Here is an 18,330-nt window from a genome sequence, read left to right on the forward strand (position 1 = left end):
TTCAGCGTTTGTTGCTCATCTTGGTTTCCTATAATTCACAAGTTTCATTATCATGCTACCTACCTCTTTCCCCATGACCATTAATGAAACAAGATGGGACCTGCTGCTGGTCCCTTTGGCATCCCAGTGTGTGCTACGTGATGAGAGCTCTGAACAAAAGAACAGCCATTCAAAGGCTGACCTTTGGAACCCCAAGTCAGCTCTTAACATGGTGCTTTTAATTGTCCTCAAAAAAAAAAAGAAAAAAAGTAGCAACTTCAGCAAGGGGAACTTCTTAGGCCCTCAGGGCCTTGGGCTTGCTGAAATGTTACTGCTTTAGTCTTTTGTATCTCAAAGCTTGAGATAACATTTGTTCAGTTTAGTATCATCACCCATGAAAACCACTGTAAATTCTGAAATCCCCAAGCACCAAAAACATTGCAAGTGTAAAATAAGAGCTGGGAAATAAATCTAGAGGGTTTTGATCGTGTGAAATTGCACAGATCTAAATGAAAGCATATTGTTTTAAGTTTGTGTAGGTTGTGTGACTAAATTCTGTGTGAACATGATTGTGAAAGCACTTAAGCTGACAGGAGACTGGTGGCTTTGGTTCAGAACATTGAATGCTCAAATTTTGTTCTGCTGACGTGCTAGATCATTTCATTGTGTGTTGATGGACTTCCGCCTTCTTCAAAGAAGAAGGAAAAAAAACATTTCAAAACAAACCTCATAAAATCTGTGAGTTATTTTATTATTACTCATATATCATTTAGAGATGGTGCCAATTTATTTTGGATTGCTTAAGTTAATTAGAAAAGGATTTAAGTTAAATAATTTAAAATTGAAACTAAGAGTACCTATGTAAGAAACTTCTGAATGAAATAACCACTTTTAATTTTAGTCATTCAAGTATATGTGTGTACAATTTTGTGTGATCATCCACTGTTTTCTTTCTCCCTAGATATTTGAAGCAACATTTTATGAGTCTTTACACCCTTTTCAAATTCTGTCAGGTTCATTATTGCAAAGATGATTATCCTATCCAAGACTGATTAATCTCTTGAACTAATATTTAAAAATGGGAAACTCATTCCCTTGGCTTATAGCAGATAGTCTTGTATCTTCAATACAATAGTTTGGCTATTTTCCTCCTGCCCAAGCTGATAGTCATATATATATATATATAAATATATAAATATAACTATATCCTTGTTAATGAATGTGTGCATTCAATTTTCTGTTGTTTTGCAACTTGTGTTATCATTTTTTTTTCCAGAAAAAGGGACAGGATAAATGTAGGCAGATTGGAGTAACTGTGTCTCAAATAATGTGCCCAGTTGGTCTCCGTAATTTTTTTGTGATGCAAAAGTAGTCCATGATTTTATAGTTTGAACTGTCATTGTCCATGATACATATAGAAAAGCTGATTTGAAATTGCCTGTAACCAAAGCTTTCACAAACAGATAGAATCAGCACTATAGTGCATGTAGTTGCCAGCTACACTAAATTCTTAAGCATCTTCTTTTTGCTTTACAGATTTGTCTGAGGATGCAGCAGAGGAAACAAAAAGCCATGAACTCTGAAGACAGCCCTCAGGAGAAATTTCTGTCTGATGCCAGATGCATTTATAGTGCTGCAGTACCAATCCATTTTACTCTGTAGTGATTGCAGCTTCCAGAAGGAGAGGACTGTATGAATTAATATAATAACAAAAAAGTTCCACTCTAGTAATTTGGTTGGGTCTCCCTGCAACTGCTATCATCCTTTCTGTGAGCAAAATTTAAGGACTTATCCAACTGTGGTAGGGGTGTTTTGTTGTGTTTTGTGATATATCATCCCTTTCTAAGGATTCAGTTGATTGATCAAAGACTGTTTATACATAGTTAAAAGCAACCTTTGTTTCAGAATATGTTTTGTCTTTTTAAAAAAGATATTCTTGAACTACACCTCCCTTTGAGATTATATTAACATTTGTTAATCTCAGTTTTGACAAAAAATAATATCTTGTTTCCTCCTGTACTAACATTCATGGTTTCAGACAGCTGAATTCACCACCAGGAAAAAAAATAGTAATCCATCAACTCTTTTCCCCCCTCTCTCATTGCTTATACAAACGCCTGCTCTCTAGAGATATAAACTATGGTTACTGAACATAAAGGGCAAACTCTTTTGCCATTAACGATGGCACTATGAATGGGAGTAAAGTTTACACTGTAAGTCCTTGAGCACAGCAACACACGGATCTTTTAATGGTTACCTGTGATTTCTGCTTTTCTTGTCAACCAGTCTACTCTAGTTATGGGTATGATTTTCAAAATTAACTACTAATTTTTGAGTGCCTTAATTTTTATTAATCCAGTTGGAGGGTGCTTTGAGTGGTGTGCATTTAGAAAGTGCTGAGTATTCACCTTCCAAAGGTCAGGCCCATGCAAGGTGCCTCAAATACAACCCAGCAACTGAGGCAAACTTTGAGAGGACCTTGGCCTAAAGTGTGGAAGAGTCAGGCTCGTGTCTGGATTTCTGAGAGTGAGTTGAGATATTACTAAAATACACTTGGAACTGAAAATAACTCAGACCTGGATCAAGTGTAAAAATAGGCACTTGAAACAATTGTTGCTAGTTCATACCAAAATATAAGTTGCAGTGTCTTGGATGGCAGATACAAAATGCACTGATAGCTGCAGTTTACTTTGTGGTAGGTGCAGTTGTGCGAGCCGTTTCCACATCCCACACTCTTGTTGGTTTCCTCAACAGGGGTTCACCAGCTCCTGTTCTAGCTGTAGTAAAGGTCCCTCCAACTCACTTTTGTGCTGTTTCAAAAGAGGTTGTAACAGTTGCTGTGGTCAATGCTAGCTTGATCTATGGATAATAAGGAGACATTATTTTTCAGAATGTCTTAAGCTGTATTTACTTTCAACTTCTTTACATCAACCCACCCCTAAAACAAAACCAACTTTGCAGCCCTTGTGCATCTGCTGCTTAACCCTCTGGCCCTACTCTGGCTCACTACATGCTGTAACTGTTTAAAGGAGAGTTTTTCAACATGTTAGCTATTAAATTTCTCAGTAGCCAAGGAACTGGGTAAGGCCTCTGATACCTGTAGGGCTGAAGTGAGCTGTAACTCCCAACAAAAATGACTCTGTCCCCCAGGAGACCTCAGATTTATCTATAAGTTGTGGGGCCAAAAATCTTGCTTCTTTCCCAGGAAGGAAAAGTCCTACCCCCTGCTTGTTTCCATAACAAGCTGCTGTTTGATTCTGCTGAGTTTTCTTCACTCTGATCCCTCCCCTGTGGTTTTTGTCAGGAGGGTGGTATCCAACCCATTGTCAAGGTACCCTGCTGCGCTGTGAAAATTACACAATAAAATAATCTCCTGTAGTCTCTGTACACACCTCAGTGACCAAAGAAAGTCCACAGAGAACTAATCAATTACTGTAGCTATTAGGCTTAAACGTTAACTATAGATCTCAAATCTTCTTTTGTCCTCTTGTCAGCAGCTACTAGGGAATCTAGAAAAATCAAGCACAGTTACTACAGAAAGCCCAGACCATAATGGTATAGAATCCTGGACCAAAGAATCCTAAATTATAGGCATATAATATAGCTGGAAAGTACACTGCTATGAGACTTCTGTGAAATATATTACTCTGTCATGATTCCCGTTATTGAGTGTGATCCCAGTGCTCAGAGCTGCCTGGCTTCTTTGGGACTTCATGGTAAATGACAAGTAGGCACTCAGGTCAATTATATCATCCATTCTTATTTAAGTTATTTTCTGTCATTTTAAGATGTAATGCTCAGAAGCACTCTTATTTGCCTTTTCTGCTCCATGTTTTGCAAAATATGATCTCATGAGAATAGTTTTACAAAAAGGAGAAAATATGCTGGTAATAGAGGGGAGGGAGGAAAGGAAGAAGAAGGTAGACCTGTCTATAGTAGTAAAGTATGACCTCTTTGTATATTGTGCAGTGTTTGATAGTATCATCAAGATTTAAAAGTTGCATTGAATAAAGATTACTTACTTTCACCCAATGCCAAATAGTCCATCTAATTCAGAGGAAGGAAGTAATTGAAATGTAGTCATTTATGCAGCAGCCTAAAAGGAAATATTGTAAAGTAATTCTTTCACTGTGAAGCAGTTCTCAAATGTAGTTTGAATTTTAAAGAAAGTTCTTTCTGGCTGGAACAAATCAGGCCGATTTTGGAATTTTGGAAGCTAGAGAGGTGTAAGGAATGCAAGGAAACATTGCTAGTTTGGGTGGACCATATGTTTGGTTCTCATCAGCGATGTTTCTGAGGCTGAGAGAGGCACTGGTGGTCAGTCAAAATGTTCTGAACAGGATTTTATAGTAATGCTTGGTCAGATCTTCTGGTTAGCTTAAATATGCAGCCTATCTGCATGTTTAGCTATTTAAATAGGATTTTATATAGTTAAGTGGCTCAAAGACTAAAATTAATTTTAAATGACAATTTTATTGGAAATAAATCTAAATGGATTTTTTTGACATTTTGAAAATAATGCTGTGAGTCATGGCATCTTTGTTATCTAAAACTTTGAAATTCATTTTCTAAAATGAGTCCTAACATAAAGCATATATTTTTCTGTTAAACAGGTAATTACTTCTAAGCTTTATTTTCTTGATAGAAGTTTATTTTCAGAATGCTCTTGTCCAATGGCTTTTCTTTAATTTTTCTTTTCTGCCGTTGCATTTTAGAAAAACAGATTAAAGCAATTACTACTCTGATGACCAAAATCTGGAGATCTGGACGATGCTCGTCTTTTGGGCTTTGTACACTATGCTGAGTTCAAACTAAGACTGTGGTTTCCAGCCCCAGATTCATTCTTCCGTCCAACTATTATTCAACTGTGACACAGAAAAACAACATTTCTCTACTTTTAAGGGGTTGGGCTTTTCTTTATAATGTCTTGTTATTTTCTCTTCTTTAGCATTTACTGTACAGAGAGAATTAGAGATACGTTTTGATATTCCTGTATTGCTTATAAAGAGTAATTTACTGCCATAAACTGAAATTTGTTGAGCAGAGATTTCTATGTGAAGTTCTTCCAGCATTGGAAAAAAAATTACAGAGTATGCATCACATTGAATAAGTATCTTTTTTTCTTACCAGAATCTTCTGTTTATAAATAATCTATTAAAAAACCAAACAAAACTGATGCAGAAGTACTGCAAAATATATTACATACTCCTGAAACCAAACTTCTGTATCACTTCTTCATTTGAAATTAACCTTGAGTTTCTCACAGCTTTGTTTGCTGTCACTCCTTCATGTCTTGTTGCTTTCTTCATTTACTCCTTTTTAGCATGAGGTTGCTCTGGTATTTATGTGCTATCTTCATGTGGTGTTTGCAGGTAACTTAGCTCCTTTGCAGCTCAAAGGTAAAGTTTGCACAGAATTATGTTGCTTCATGAGCCTTGATCTTGTTGAGGGTACATGCCCAGAGGGCCAGGCTTATAATTAACAAAATTCACCCAAGATGGAAGAGGTAATGAATGTGTTGTTTCAATGAGAATTTATCCTAATACTCTAGGTAGACCAAATTTAACACGAGTTTGTTTTTTATATAAACACTGAAAAAATTTGCTTTGGTCTTGAACATCCTCTCTATTTTTCTGTCCCGTGTCTTATTAATTCTTCTAATAGTCAAATTGTATCAGGAATTATTATTTCTGTCCTCCTTTGCAAGACAGCTGGTTGTTTGCTGCATAGAAGCTGCTAACCTGGGGGAATGTGCTTTTTTCAGGAGACCGGCAGATCACAGCAGAGATACTTTGCACTTCTGTTTGCATTAAATGTATGGCAAGTGCTGTAGTTAATTACAGAATGGAAGGATAACCCAGCTAATTGAATTGACCTAGTCTTCTCTGACAATGTGTCCTGAACGCTCTATCTTTATATCTGCCATATCAAAGAGTACAAACAAATGAAACACAAACATAGATTTAAATAAGTATAATTGTTATTTTAAAACACTGTGGTATTTTTCAAGAGTTTCATGTTGTTGCAATTAGGAAAAAGAGTAAAATACCATTTATTTTCATATGCAATTATTGTAGGTTGATGTTCCTTTTACATGTATTGCTGTGTTTGGATTTACTGTGTCTGTAAGAGGCACTCATGCTTGCAGATGAACCTACTGTATTGAAGATTTCGGCATCTGTTCTTGTGCTTTAAGTGAAAAGATTGAGCAAAATCCTGCTTACATATCAGGTAAAAAATCGTGAAAGTAAGCAGAAGCCCTGGAAGAGATCCCCACCCTCAGGCTACACCATGTAAATTGATGTTAACTCTGATGGGAGTGTTTTCCATTTGATATAGCATCAACATATTGTATTGTTGATTTTTTGCTAGCACCATTGTAGCCCCACACTGTCATCTCAAAAAATGTTCCTTTAGGAAATAATTTTTTGGAAAACCAGTTAATGCTCTAGAGCGAAGTGATAACAGTATTTGATATTTTCATTTGTCTTTATAAGCAGAATAGAGACTTGGAGTGCTTCCTATGTGAGAATGATCAGTGCCAATCATAGCTTGCCCTCCACCATAGATCCAGCTGACTGACAGAATATTCAGCTGCAGAAACCAGACAAAAGCTGTTCCAAGCTTTTATCTTGTAAGCTGGTGCCTGGCCTGAAATCTTGAAGGGAGGTCAGTACCCCTGAATATTACTGTAACCTGATTAGAGGCCCAAATGTACTTTTGATAAATTTAAGTGAGTATTTTGCTATTGATTTTGACGGGGGAGCATCCATAGTCTCCTGCTGGGGGCTGCATGTCAAGATAAAATGACATATAAGCACCACTGAACTCCTATCTAGATGATATAATAAATTATGAGGGTTTCTCCAAAACGCAGTATTCCTAAAATACAATATGCATGAAGCTCAGCTAGTGGGTATTCATTAAATAGCTGCCACACTGCACTCTAGAAGTGATTACTTCTCTGTGGAGAGTGGTGCTGCATGTGAAATAGGCCCTTGCAAAATAAAACCTCAGAGCATTTTATTCATGTTACTTCAGCCACTTAAGTCACTCTTAGGATGATGATAGCAGCTTTTCAACAATCATAACACTGTTTGATAGTTTAGGTAATCAAGCAATGAGTAGCATGCCTTCCCTCTGCTCCTCAACCAAGACAATGTGGAAAGTATTTCCAGGACGCATTCTATTAAGAAGAATGCACTTACTTGATTTGATGTTTGATCAGCACAAAGCTTGGCCCTCTGTCTTTTAAAAAGTTGTGGTGATTTCTTTAAACTGATTTTGTTGTTATGATAACTATTTCCTGAATTTTGCATACTATTTAAATGTAGAAAGCTCCAGTGTCTTCTGATTATACTAAGACATTTTATCATTGTTAATGAAAGTAGCACAGGTGCTATTCTTAGACAAGCTTAGGAACCAGCATGGGTATGATCCAAGGATGACTTAGACCAGTCCTCCTTACTTTGTGAAATCTGATGAGATTGTATTGCAAAGTTTACCATCTCTTTGGGAAAGAAAAAAATTTTATTCTATTGATTTTAGTACCTCATTCATTTTAAAGGATAGATCAGTCTCACAGAATCTTGGAAATGTTAGATAATATATGAAAAGTTAGTCTATAATATGATATTCCAATTCATTATGAAGCAAGTAGTCAATAATTAATAGTTACTTCAAATGCTCACATTTTATAATCATGGTTGGATTCAATTATAAGAGACATAAAGAGGATCATTGTACTTTTTTTCCCCTGATGGCATAATGAAGTCAAGATCTATAAATATTGGAGAACAGTCAAGTTATATACTGCATATATAATAGGAATTGTTTTTTTCCAGATGCCTGGATGTGTAGTGTCCTCCTTCCATTTGAGCAGTGACTGAGCCTATGAACTTGCAAAAGTACAGCTTGGTTAATATGGTATGGTTGCTTCTGATCCAGTCAAAACAAAGAGAATTTCTCTTGGCAGTGTACTTGAACACCCTGTTCCAATATTTCATGGTGTTACAACATGATTCTTTCATCATGACACCAGACTGCCTATTTCAGAGTGCAAGTCTCAAAAGCAGTCAGGAGGAGTGTGACTTGTAAGGGGACCATTTCCCACATTGTTCTGGGCAACAGTATTTCAAATGTAAACGTTTGTCCTTTCTAGCTGCTACTTAGAAGGCATGGAAGGAGGAAGAGGAGACCCAAAGAGCTGTATTCCCAGCAGAATTGTGTCCAAATGCTCCTATGCCAGCTGCCACAGAGAAATGTTTTGGGTTTTTTCCCTTCTATTTTTGTCTCTTGCTTTATGGAGAAGTCATTCCTTGTTTAACATTTATTAGCTCATTTCAAGGGGAGAGGAGTCTTTGCTTTTAGTCCTTCTTCTCATCATCTGCATTTTTGTAAGTAGCAGTCAGCTCTTGTAATCCTGTCATTAATTTCTTTTTCCTTTTGCCTTTTTTCCTACCAAATTCCACTGACTGTAAATTGATGATTTTGCCCAGCAGCCACTTTGTAGGTGTGTCTTAAAAATCCTGAAAGAAGGAAAATTTGCAGCAAACTGCGTGTTTTGGTTAAACTTTTGAAATACAATGTATCTGTTCTTCCCTGGGATGAATAACATTGCTTTCACCATCAGGAAAAGAATAAATGGAAAACCATATGTGCACTAAAGAAGCTGATGCTTTTTTTTAAAGGGCTACTGCCCAAGTATGTCATCCAATGGAGGAAAGTTGGTATAGCTGCATTGTTTTTGGTACAACAGCTACCTAGACAGTGATGTGATACCTTTTATTGGGCTAACCAGAGTTAAAATTAGAACTGAGCAAATAAATCCCAATTACTAACAGAGCTTTGTGCATTTAACCTTTCTTGATGTGCACCAAGATAAACTTTTTCAAGGCTAGCCACTGGTTTTTGCCTTCCAGTTTACAGATTGCTGAGAGATGCTAAGTCTGGTGAGCTCCCTACCTTCAGCTTGACAATTTGATCACACAAAAACACAGTCTGAGAAGCAGACTAAGAAGAAAGCACTGAGAAGAAAAAAAAGTCTACATATGCTCTTCCACTTCACTGTCATTTAGAGATATCCAGAACACAAATCTGAACCCTAAAGTGTTTTGCTGAAATAGATCTCAAACCAGTGGGCATGTCCATACCTTGGGGGCTGAGCTAGGAAGTGAGTCCAGGCATTTACCTGTATATTTGTTTACTTGGATTGCTGCAGTAGAGTTGGGGGATGCTTTGTCATAACATTTATGGAAATCCACATGCACTGTGACTTTTTGTAAAGGGGTTCCTTACCAAATAATTTCCAGGTTGACTTCTGATTTGAAATTTGTTTGTCTTTTTCTGGTAATTGTCCACACTACTTGAATTTTATTCACCAAGTTCAAAGACATATTATTCCCTCTCCATATAATTTTTACTCCTGGCTACCCATCCTTCAAAACTGATTGTGCACAGTTGCAAGCGGAGAGAGCAGCACGGCATAGGTAAGTGGGTGAAACCTCCCATAAATAGTAAAATTGTATAACTCTCCCTGATTCACCATCCCACGGGTGTGGCAGAGCTCCCAAAATGTGCAGCTCTCAAAATGGTGAACTTACCAATGTGGCCAGGGGACAGTTTTGTTCAGAAAAAACCCCAGCCGTAAGGTGTAAGCAAAAGGAGCACCCTTCTCCTTCTCAATTTTTTGTGCCTACTTCATCATTGCTTAAGGCTAGACTGTTAGTCATGTGGTTTCTGTGGTGAACAGAGTGTGGGTTTTATTCTGAGCTAGGACAAACCAAATATGGGTTCAGTCAAGGCTCTGACAGTGTCCCTGTGCAGCCCCAGAGAGGTACAGTAGCCCTTTCTCATCTTCCCCACATCTGCACAGATTCGTCTTTGCTTCTGAACAGAGCAGAAATGGGAATGCTCAGTCTTACTTCTCAAGGGTAAGTCTCCTGCTCCAGCATACAACTCCTGCAGAGATTGTGCTGGCATCCCTTAAAACTCACCACAGACTCCTGCAGCTCTGTGCCTTTACCTGGTTCATGTCAGAGGTGTATTCTGGCTCCCCTTTATGTATTTACCACCCATTGTAAACTATACCACAGAGTGGTGCTTAGAAAATACTCATAAGCTGGTATTAGAGGTTTTTTTTGCCTGTCCTTACAGTTTTGCACATTTCACTCTGTGCCCATGGGAATACTGTAGGGTTACTGTACCACACTCTGCTAGGCTTGGTTCAGTCCCTGTCCTTTCCCTTGCTTAAGTCTGCATTATCAAAACTAACCAATAATTTTTTGGATTGAACTCATTCTTTAATTAAACTTGAGGCCTGTGTCTCAGTGTGGGAACCCAGAAAGTGAGACTTCCGATTTGGAGAAATTGGTTGTGGAGAATAGAGCTATTGTTTGTCTGCTCCCATGCTCGTACCTTTGCAATCTGGCTGGATCCTGTCCTGCTAGCTGTAAAAAAACCCACTTAGCTGGCATTATCCCTCTTGTAGGACAAAAAAAAAAAGTATAATTTTCAGAGCCATCTTTTCTTCCTGATTCTTCTTGTTTGCATCATGTAAATTCAAACTGTCTTGCCTTAATCTTTCTTTGCACTTGGGCCAGCAGCTGAAAACCTGTGAAAGCATGTGCATTTTATCTTCTGTGTGTTTTGCAGAAACAGCTTTACAAACCACAGATTATTTTAAATTAAATGGCCATTTAAAAAAAAATCTTATCATTACAAAGCTGAGGCTTGATTTTTGTCTTCAGTGTGCTTCATGGCAGCAAAATTCCTACATTTTGGGAAATGTGTTGTCTATTCATTCAGCTGGAGTGGTTCCAAAGGCAAAGCATGGAACCGTTGTGAGCACTGGTTAGTGCTCAGAAAATTACTTTCTCTAATAGATGGCCTACACTACCATTTTGTGAAATGCTCAGGTGAGAAGTCATCATCATTTAGTTCATGAGGTTGATTTTTTAAAAAATACAGATACACAGAAATGGTCTTTTAAGAAGTCCAGTTGTTTTCATTACTGCTGAAACAGCAGCATTAGAAAGCAGCTCTACTGTGTGACAGAGAAACCCTCAATTCTGTAATTTGTTATTTGATATTTTTCTTTCTTCACAGGAGCATTTATGGAAGTAAACACCTAATTTAAAACAAGTCCATCTACGAAAGTAATTATGAAAGTTTAGAAATGCCATCCTGGGTGATCTCTAGGGAAAGGTTGCTGTTCTCCATCTTGCAGCTGCCCCACTCAAGCCATCCAAGTGATGCCCGTGGGCAGCCAAGTCATGCAGCTTGCATGGTGCAGTCTGTAAGCATGGCGCAATTGCACATCTTTTCTCCAGAAGTTTCCAGTTGGACTTTTGGGTTTCTTTCTGTCTAGTTTCCATGAAACTACTTTGTCTCAGGGAAGCCTGGGAAGACCCTATGTGCAATCAGCTGCTTAACTGAGTTCGTGGGTTATTTTAGGTCTGTTGCCAGTTGGAATGTGAGGAATAAATAAATGGGGTGGAGTGTCCTCAGTAGCTTCTGGACCATGATCATCCTCAGGCCAGAGGTGTGGCTGACTGGCTGCACAGCACTCGCTGCTGCCACTTTTAGAAGGCTATAGACCCAAATTTCTACTCTTGGTGGCTTCAGGAGGTGCAGCACCCGTGGAAAAAGAGACCCATTTCTTGGGTAATCCAACACAAAATGAACCTTGAACACAGGGGTGCCCTGATGCTGCAGTCACCCCACTGTTGAATGGAGTTATCTTGGCTTCTTCTGGGCTGCTGCTGCAACAAGTGCCTGCAGGAGAGGACCTTCTGCCCATGATGGGGTTATTCACACTGACCTCTTTGGGACTACTCTAATATGTGAATATTTCCAAGGAAAAGGTCTAAATTATGTGGTCTATTAGCATGATGAGTCATTTCCAGAATACTTTCAGCACTATAATTTTTCTGTTTAATAATAGCTGTCTTATTTATTATTTGACTTCCATACTGATACAAGCTACCATACAGCCATATAGACTGACTTCAATTTAATCCAAACATAAGAATAATAATTTGATCAATATTAAAGTAATATTTAACAATATTAAAATTGATTAGAATTTTAAGTAAATTGGTAAAGAGGCAGTGTTGTTTTTCAAGTTAGCTTAATTAAACCCAGATCCCCTAAGCCACAAATTCTGTTCTGTCTGAAAATAGTTTATCACCAAACAACCTCTCAGAGATGTTTTTTTTATCTTGGAAGACCTGCTAGCTGCCAGCTTGGGACTTCAGAGTCTAGGTTTAAAGATACCTAAAATAAATAGTGTATACCACATGTAAATACATATTTAAAATTCTGTGAAGCCTTAGAACTGTTGATTAATTGTTTTCTTTGCTCACAAGTAATTCAGCTGCCTCTCCTGGGTTTAACCTGCTAATATATACAAGACATGTGACTGATACTTTCCCAAAGTAAATACTATTCCCTGTCTCTGTTCACCTCATGCTTCTAAATGATGTATTTGGAAGTACGCTACTGTCAGAAACTCAGGGATTTGGAAAATCTCCCTGCAGATTTGTGTAATGACACCAAAAGCCCGCCTCTGGCACATTTAATGTTGCTCTCATCTCTTGAAAGAGATTAATTACACTGCCTTCTGGAAGTACATTTTTTCCTCTTGTCCAAGTGACTCTGTGTTTTCTTTTTAGTGAAGGTCTGACATTAATCTGACCTGGGTAAATCAGTAGCAAAATGAAATGCATTTTTAATGAATTTCTGCTTGTTGCTAGCATACTTTCCTATTTCTACCTTTTTTTGTGTGTGTTTGTTTTTGTGTGTGCACACACATCTACTTGGTTTAAGTGTATACAGAATATCCAGGGTTTAATTAAGCCAGTAAGAGTAGTGGGCAGCTCAGTATAATTTTTAAATCTTCCAGTATTGCTTCTTTAATAATGGTTATATTACTTATATAACTTGCAGAAATTTCAGCAGATTAGTGCAGGATTATCCCAGTTTGCTCAGGTGCATTATTTGAACATATCTTGATTGATGGAGCTTTTACAAGGCTGCTTATGATTGTCGGGTCATTGCTTTCTGTATGTGTGGTACAGTCAGTCAGCAGGACTGACTGGGGATTGATGTTTAATTGAGTGTGCCTCACCTAAATCAGAAGCCAAGAAAAAAGGATAAGGAGGATTTCTTACCTGTACCTGGTGTAATGCTATGTAGCCAATATACTGAAGATAAAAGGTAATCAGTAAATTGATTAGGCTTTGCATTTGGAAAATAACAATAAATAGGGGTTCTTCGTAAATCTCTCTTGTTTCCGGATAGTGTGTTGTACTAATTGCAGGGACAGCAAAAGTGAATGTCCTGTACAGACAAAGCCAGAAGAGTGAAAAGAAAGGCCGCATTCTGAGAACAAACCAAGAAATCACTTCGCTCGTGTGGGAGCAAGGCATGGTGACATACGGATTCGCTCTCTCGCTCGCTCCAAGCGGACTCGCGGCTCAGGATAATCGTGGAAGCGGCTTCGACTCATCCCGCTCTGGGCTCGGCGCTCCCAACTCCGCCACCTGCCGGCAGCGGCGCCGCACAGCGCCCGGCCAGCCGGGCCTTCCCTGCGGGCGGCCTGAAATCAACCCGAGCCTCCTCTCGCTCACTTGGGTGTGAGTGAGGGCGTCCATGTGAAGGAGAGGAGGCTCCGAGTCGATGTATTTAGTTCCTCAAACCTCACCTCTGAGGTTTGTTGGTCTTTTTTGTTGTTCTGGGTTTTTTTAGGCGTCTGGTTGTTGTTCGAAAGAAATAACAGTTTTGGGAGAAATTCTGCTGTGAAAGGAGACCAGCAGCAAGAGGATGAACTCATGGGGTACACTGTTAGTAGGTGAAGTGATGATCTTATGGCATGCATGCCACGGAGACTTGTCTTTTAGCAAAAATGCAAGCCTTTGCCTTTCTGTGCTGGGTAGAGGCAGCTGCTTCTCAATTGGATCCTAGCTGGAAGGAACAGTCTTCTATCACAATAAGCATATATTGTTTTTGCAGGGGCAGGGAGTGGAATAAAGAGCCTCTCTAGTACAGACAGTGTCCATCCTCATTTGTAATAATCGATTAATCAATCAATCTTCCATTTTATAGAATGTTTCTTGAGTACTTTTTGTTTGTTGCACTTACCAGGTAGTAGAACAGGCAGGCAAAATGCAGGGTTTGGTTTGTCTCACAAATTGAAAACAAAGTAGTACTTCATGTATGCCACTCTTCATGTGATTTGATTAGCCCTTATCCTTTATCAGGCACAGCAGATGTTCAAGGGTAAATGTAACAAAACCCCACATAACTCACACAAAATAATTATTATTATCTCTGGAAGGCAAGCTATTAACAGCAGTGAAATAACAGAAAGGAGTACCATCATACACAGCTTTACTCTGTTTGCTTGGCCTGAGGCCTCTGGAACAACTTTTGCTGGGAATCCCATCATTAGGATGGCCTCAGCATTTCTACTGTTATTTACTTCTTTTGTTGTTGTTTTAGCATATTTGATATGGACTATTACAGCAGTCTATTGTCTCCATATTGGAGCCATATTTTCTGCTTCACACAAGCAGTTTTCAGTTCAAGGTATGGCTGGTGTTGGTATCCAGTTTAGTTTATTCTGTTTGGTTGGTTTGTTTTTCTATGAATACAGATGATGAGGGTAATTTTGAATGCTTTTGCAATCAGAAGCTCCCTTTTGTAATTTTTTTTTGTTTGAGTTCTTAGAAATACTTTAAACAATAGAAGTATGTAAGTATGACTGTGCCAGGATAGTCTATGTTAATAAACTTTTAAAATGCTGCTCAGTATCTTTATCTTGCCACAAATAAATTAAATGCTTTGCATGTTCCATGTCAAAATTATGAGTTGTTTGATAAAATTTATAAACATTTATGCAAGTAAGTCTCACTGTAAATTTTAGATACTTCTTGTTCTTTGCTTTTATTTAAAAACTTTGACCATATGTGATTTTTAATCCTGTTACAGTTTTAAAACCTCTTGGTGTGGTTTCCAGACCTTGCTTTGCATCCATTTAAGATTTTTGAATATTTTACAGAAGGGGAGTTTTGTCAGGAGCACTTCTTTGACATAATCAGGCCACTCTCGAGGTTTATAACATCATCTCCTAGAGGAGAAGTGGACGTGCAAGAAATACTCTTTGCCCACACTGGCAGATACTTTTAACTTTAAAACAGGATTTAGCATTGAAATGAATGAACATGCAAAAGCAATTCAAAGGCTGCAGCCCACTCAGTACTGAGGAATGAACTGCAAACTCCCAGCTGCTCTCCTGCAGGAAAATGCCATGTCTTCATCACAATCCTGTGAGTTACTACTGAGCTTCTCAATTGCTGTGTACTGATGCACCATGATAGTAAAAGACTTTCCCAAATTACAGGTCTCTCTGCAAGAATTTTCAGGGCTGAAGTTTATCAGACCAGCTCCTCCAACTACAGCAAATGTGTTCTTTCTGACCTTTGTTTTGATGGTGCAAGTTGCTGGATTGAGAGTTCCTTATCTTTTGCAGGTTGTTAATAATAATAGAATTATGTGAACTTGATCAGATAGGCAAACCACCTTCAGTACCTTGTAAATGCATAGTTGTTTAGCAAGCCAGAACTGGAAACAGCAAGTTGTGCCAATTTACAGAGCTTTCAATACAGTGTATATCTGGGTCATATTTTCATCTTTGTGCTGAGAGTCTCATAAACACAAAGAAACTGTGTTAAAATAGTGTATAACAACATAAAAGTAATAAAAGTGGGACGTTCACAGTGTTGATGTACATGTATCATGTTTATTGCACTCTTTCTTGCATGGCAGGGAAACCCTATGACAACCTATGCCCAAGATCTAGAAAAAGCGACTTCCCAAAAGAGAAAAAAAATTAAAAAAAGAAAATACATGCTAATTCTAATGACTCATTGTTGCCTTCTGCCACTTCTGGAAGAAGTCCCTAGCCCATTACGGGCCTCCTAGCTATTTTGACTTGCCAGTAAAAATCATGACGAGAAATGTGAATGTGATCACTGTCTTTACTGTTGCTGTTGTTAACCATAAAGCTTTGTTTTTCTTTTAGGGTGGGTGCTGGGTGACCAGGTAATGGACGACATTCTTTTATGGCTGACGACTGGGAAAGCATCTCTGGAGAAGGAGCTGCTACACACAAAGTGATAATTGTGAACAGCTACTGTTCCATCAACTGGAAGAGCCAAGGCCGACCACTAAGTAGAACTAATGAATGTACCCTTTCAATAACAACTGATACCAGGTAATGCTTATACAAAAGAGGTAAGTGGTTTGATGACATGACTTCTGTTTTAATTGCGGGCATACCACAAAATCTCTATATGTATCTGATAGCACGACACCGTTTTTCAATGTGACCCTCCAATTTTGCTAAAATGACCACAGCTTTAAATGTTGCTTGGAAAAATAAGTATCTCTTCAAAAAGGGATGAAAAAGGAAAAAAAAATAACGAACCCACCTTGAAACTTAACACAACATTACAATGAAAAAGGATGCTGATCCCTGATAAGGCGGGCTTGGGAGAGTGGGTAAGGGAGAGATAAAAAGCCAAGACAAACCTGTAGCACTAAGTGGGTGAAACTAAGGTGGGGGAGGATTAAGATGGTGTATTTCCCTCCCAGGCCAGGTTTTACTTCATGAGAGATTTAAATGGGTGATCTTCCCCTGGGATATGTCATCATTATCAATATCAAGGAAGCAACAAAGGTTGCTGCTGAGTGTCTCTCTCTCATTTCTCCTCTTCCACGATGACAGAGGAGAGGGGGAACCAGGGAGACTCGGAGGCAGCACCAGTCTTCAGCAGACTCTTCCACTGGACAGTAATAGGCAGTGAAGTGTGAAGTAGGCATGGTACAGGGAGACCCAAAGTCCCTTTTCAGGAGGTGCTTCAAGCAAGGAAGATGGACAAATTCCTCATCTCAGCACTGCTGCTGCTACAGAAGTTGCACAGATGGAGTGAACTCACCCCATAGACAGTGTTTTCATGCTGCACATGTTCAGAGGTAAGTTTCAGACCTAATCAGTGTGTTGAAGGTACTTTAGTGATGGTCACAATGGTTTCTTTCCATGGGAAAAGGAAAATCACGTCACAAATCTGTACATATTGCTTTGTGACTGTCCTGCCTTAGTATGATTTCCTGAAGTATTTGTCTTAAGTGAATGAATTATGGCAGGGATTGAGTATGATGCTCAGTTGTTGTCACCTCGTCTTCATTTTGTAAAGAATTTACCTCTGCATTTTCCAGACTATTTTAGCATGTTCCCTGCTGTTACTTGGATGCCTAGATTGCTATTTGATGCCCTCATTGTGATTTGTATATTTCTCACACTGAGTGATGTTAATATTTAATGAATTTTAGACCAGCATAAAGAGAAGATTTGATGCATTCGATGTCACTTAAGAAATTATTAGGGTAGATTTATTTTTCCTATGGCTGTTGCTTTAGAAAGGCTGTGGCTGCACTTTAATTAGAAAAGGGAAATGTAACCACTGATTACAGAGAAGTAAGAAAAAGCCAGTTTACCAGAAGATTCAGTACATCTTTCCAAAGGAAAAAAAAAAAAAATTGGATGTGTGAAAATCTGTTCTGGAGTAGTGCATATGTATCTCTACAGGGTTATCTTTGGTTAAAATGCATGGAAATGTAAAAATTACATTTCCCAGAAAAAAAATAAAATTCTAGGTAACGTGCATTTTATTTATATACTGAGTTTAAAATGTATTCTACATAGCACGGAGAAAGTTTTAGACCTCACTTATTTTTTAGGAAATATAAAACCCTTATAATAGCATCTAAATGATTCTATGTTCCTATGCAGCTTCAACCTGTACAGACTGAGGTTAGAATAAAAAAAGTAGATTTCCTTTCCACAGGGAGAGCGATTTTGATAGTGATGTCTGGAAGGTGATCCATATCAGTTTTCTGTAGTCCCTCCCATAGGTACAATTTCAGCTGTTTTAGGACTTTTGCTCTCTGCCCTAAAGATAGGTAACAAGTTGTGTTGGAAGTGAGGTGTACAAATCTTGCTTTTTAGAACAAAGGTGTAGACTTTCAGAGGTCTTTGGGTTTCACTCTCAAAATGAACTTGCAAATCAAATTGTCTTGCATCTTACTGGGAAGTAAAATGTATCTGAAGCAGTCCTGTATACACCAGCCTGCCATGCACCTGATTTGCCACTACTTGTAAGCATTTTGGAAGTCGCAGCTCACATGCAGCTCCCAAAGAAATAAAATAAGAACGTGTAGAAATATGAAAACATTTTTCAGCTTGTTGTCAGACCAGTTTATTTCAGAGTGTTCATTTCCCCACATGAA

General features: G+C 38.4%; 1 protein-coding gene across 8 annotated transcripts in view; it reads left to right on the forward strand.

Moving 5' to 3' along the window:
- The window catches only part of BBS9 (Bardet-Biedl syndrome 9), a 312,895-nt gene extending 294,614 nt beyond the window's left edge, over nt 1–18,281 (forward strand). For 7 of the 8 annotated variants that reach the window (XM_088165881.1, XM_088165909.1, XM_088165921.1 and 4 more), the window contains one exon: nt 1,516–5,584. In XM_088165881.1, coding sequence (XP_088022007.1) covers nt 1,516–1,562 — 47 coding nt within the window. In that variant the 3' untranslated portion in view covers nt 1,563–5,584. Of the gene's footprint in view, nt 1–1,515 lie in introns of all 8 variants that reach the window. The other variant, XR_015804090.1, reaches the window with a different exon arrangement.
- Nucleotides 18,282–18,330: the final 49 nt, after the last annotated feature.

Source organism: Sturnus vulgaris, chromosome 1 (assembly GCF_052056855.1).
Source record: "Sturnus vulgaris isolate bStuVul1 chromosome 1, bStuVul1.hap1, whole genome shotgun sequence".
Lineage (NCBI taxonomy): Eukaryota > Metazoa > Chordata > Aves > Passeriformes > Sturnidae > Sturnus > Sturnus vulgaris.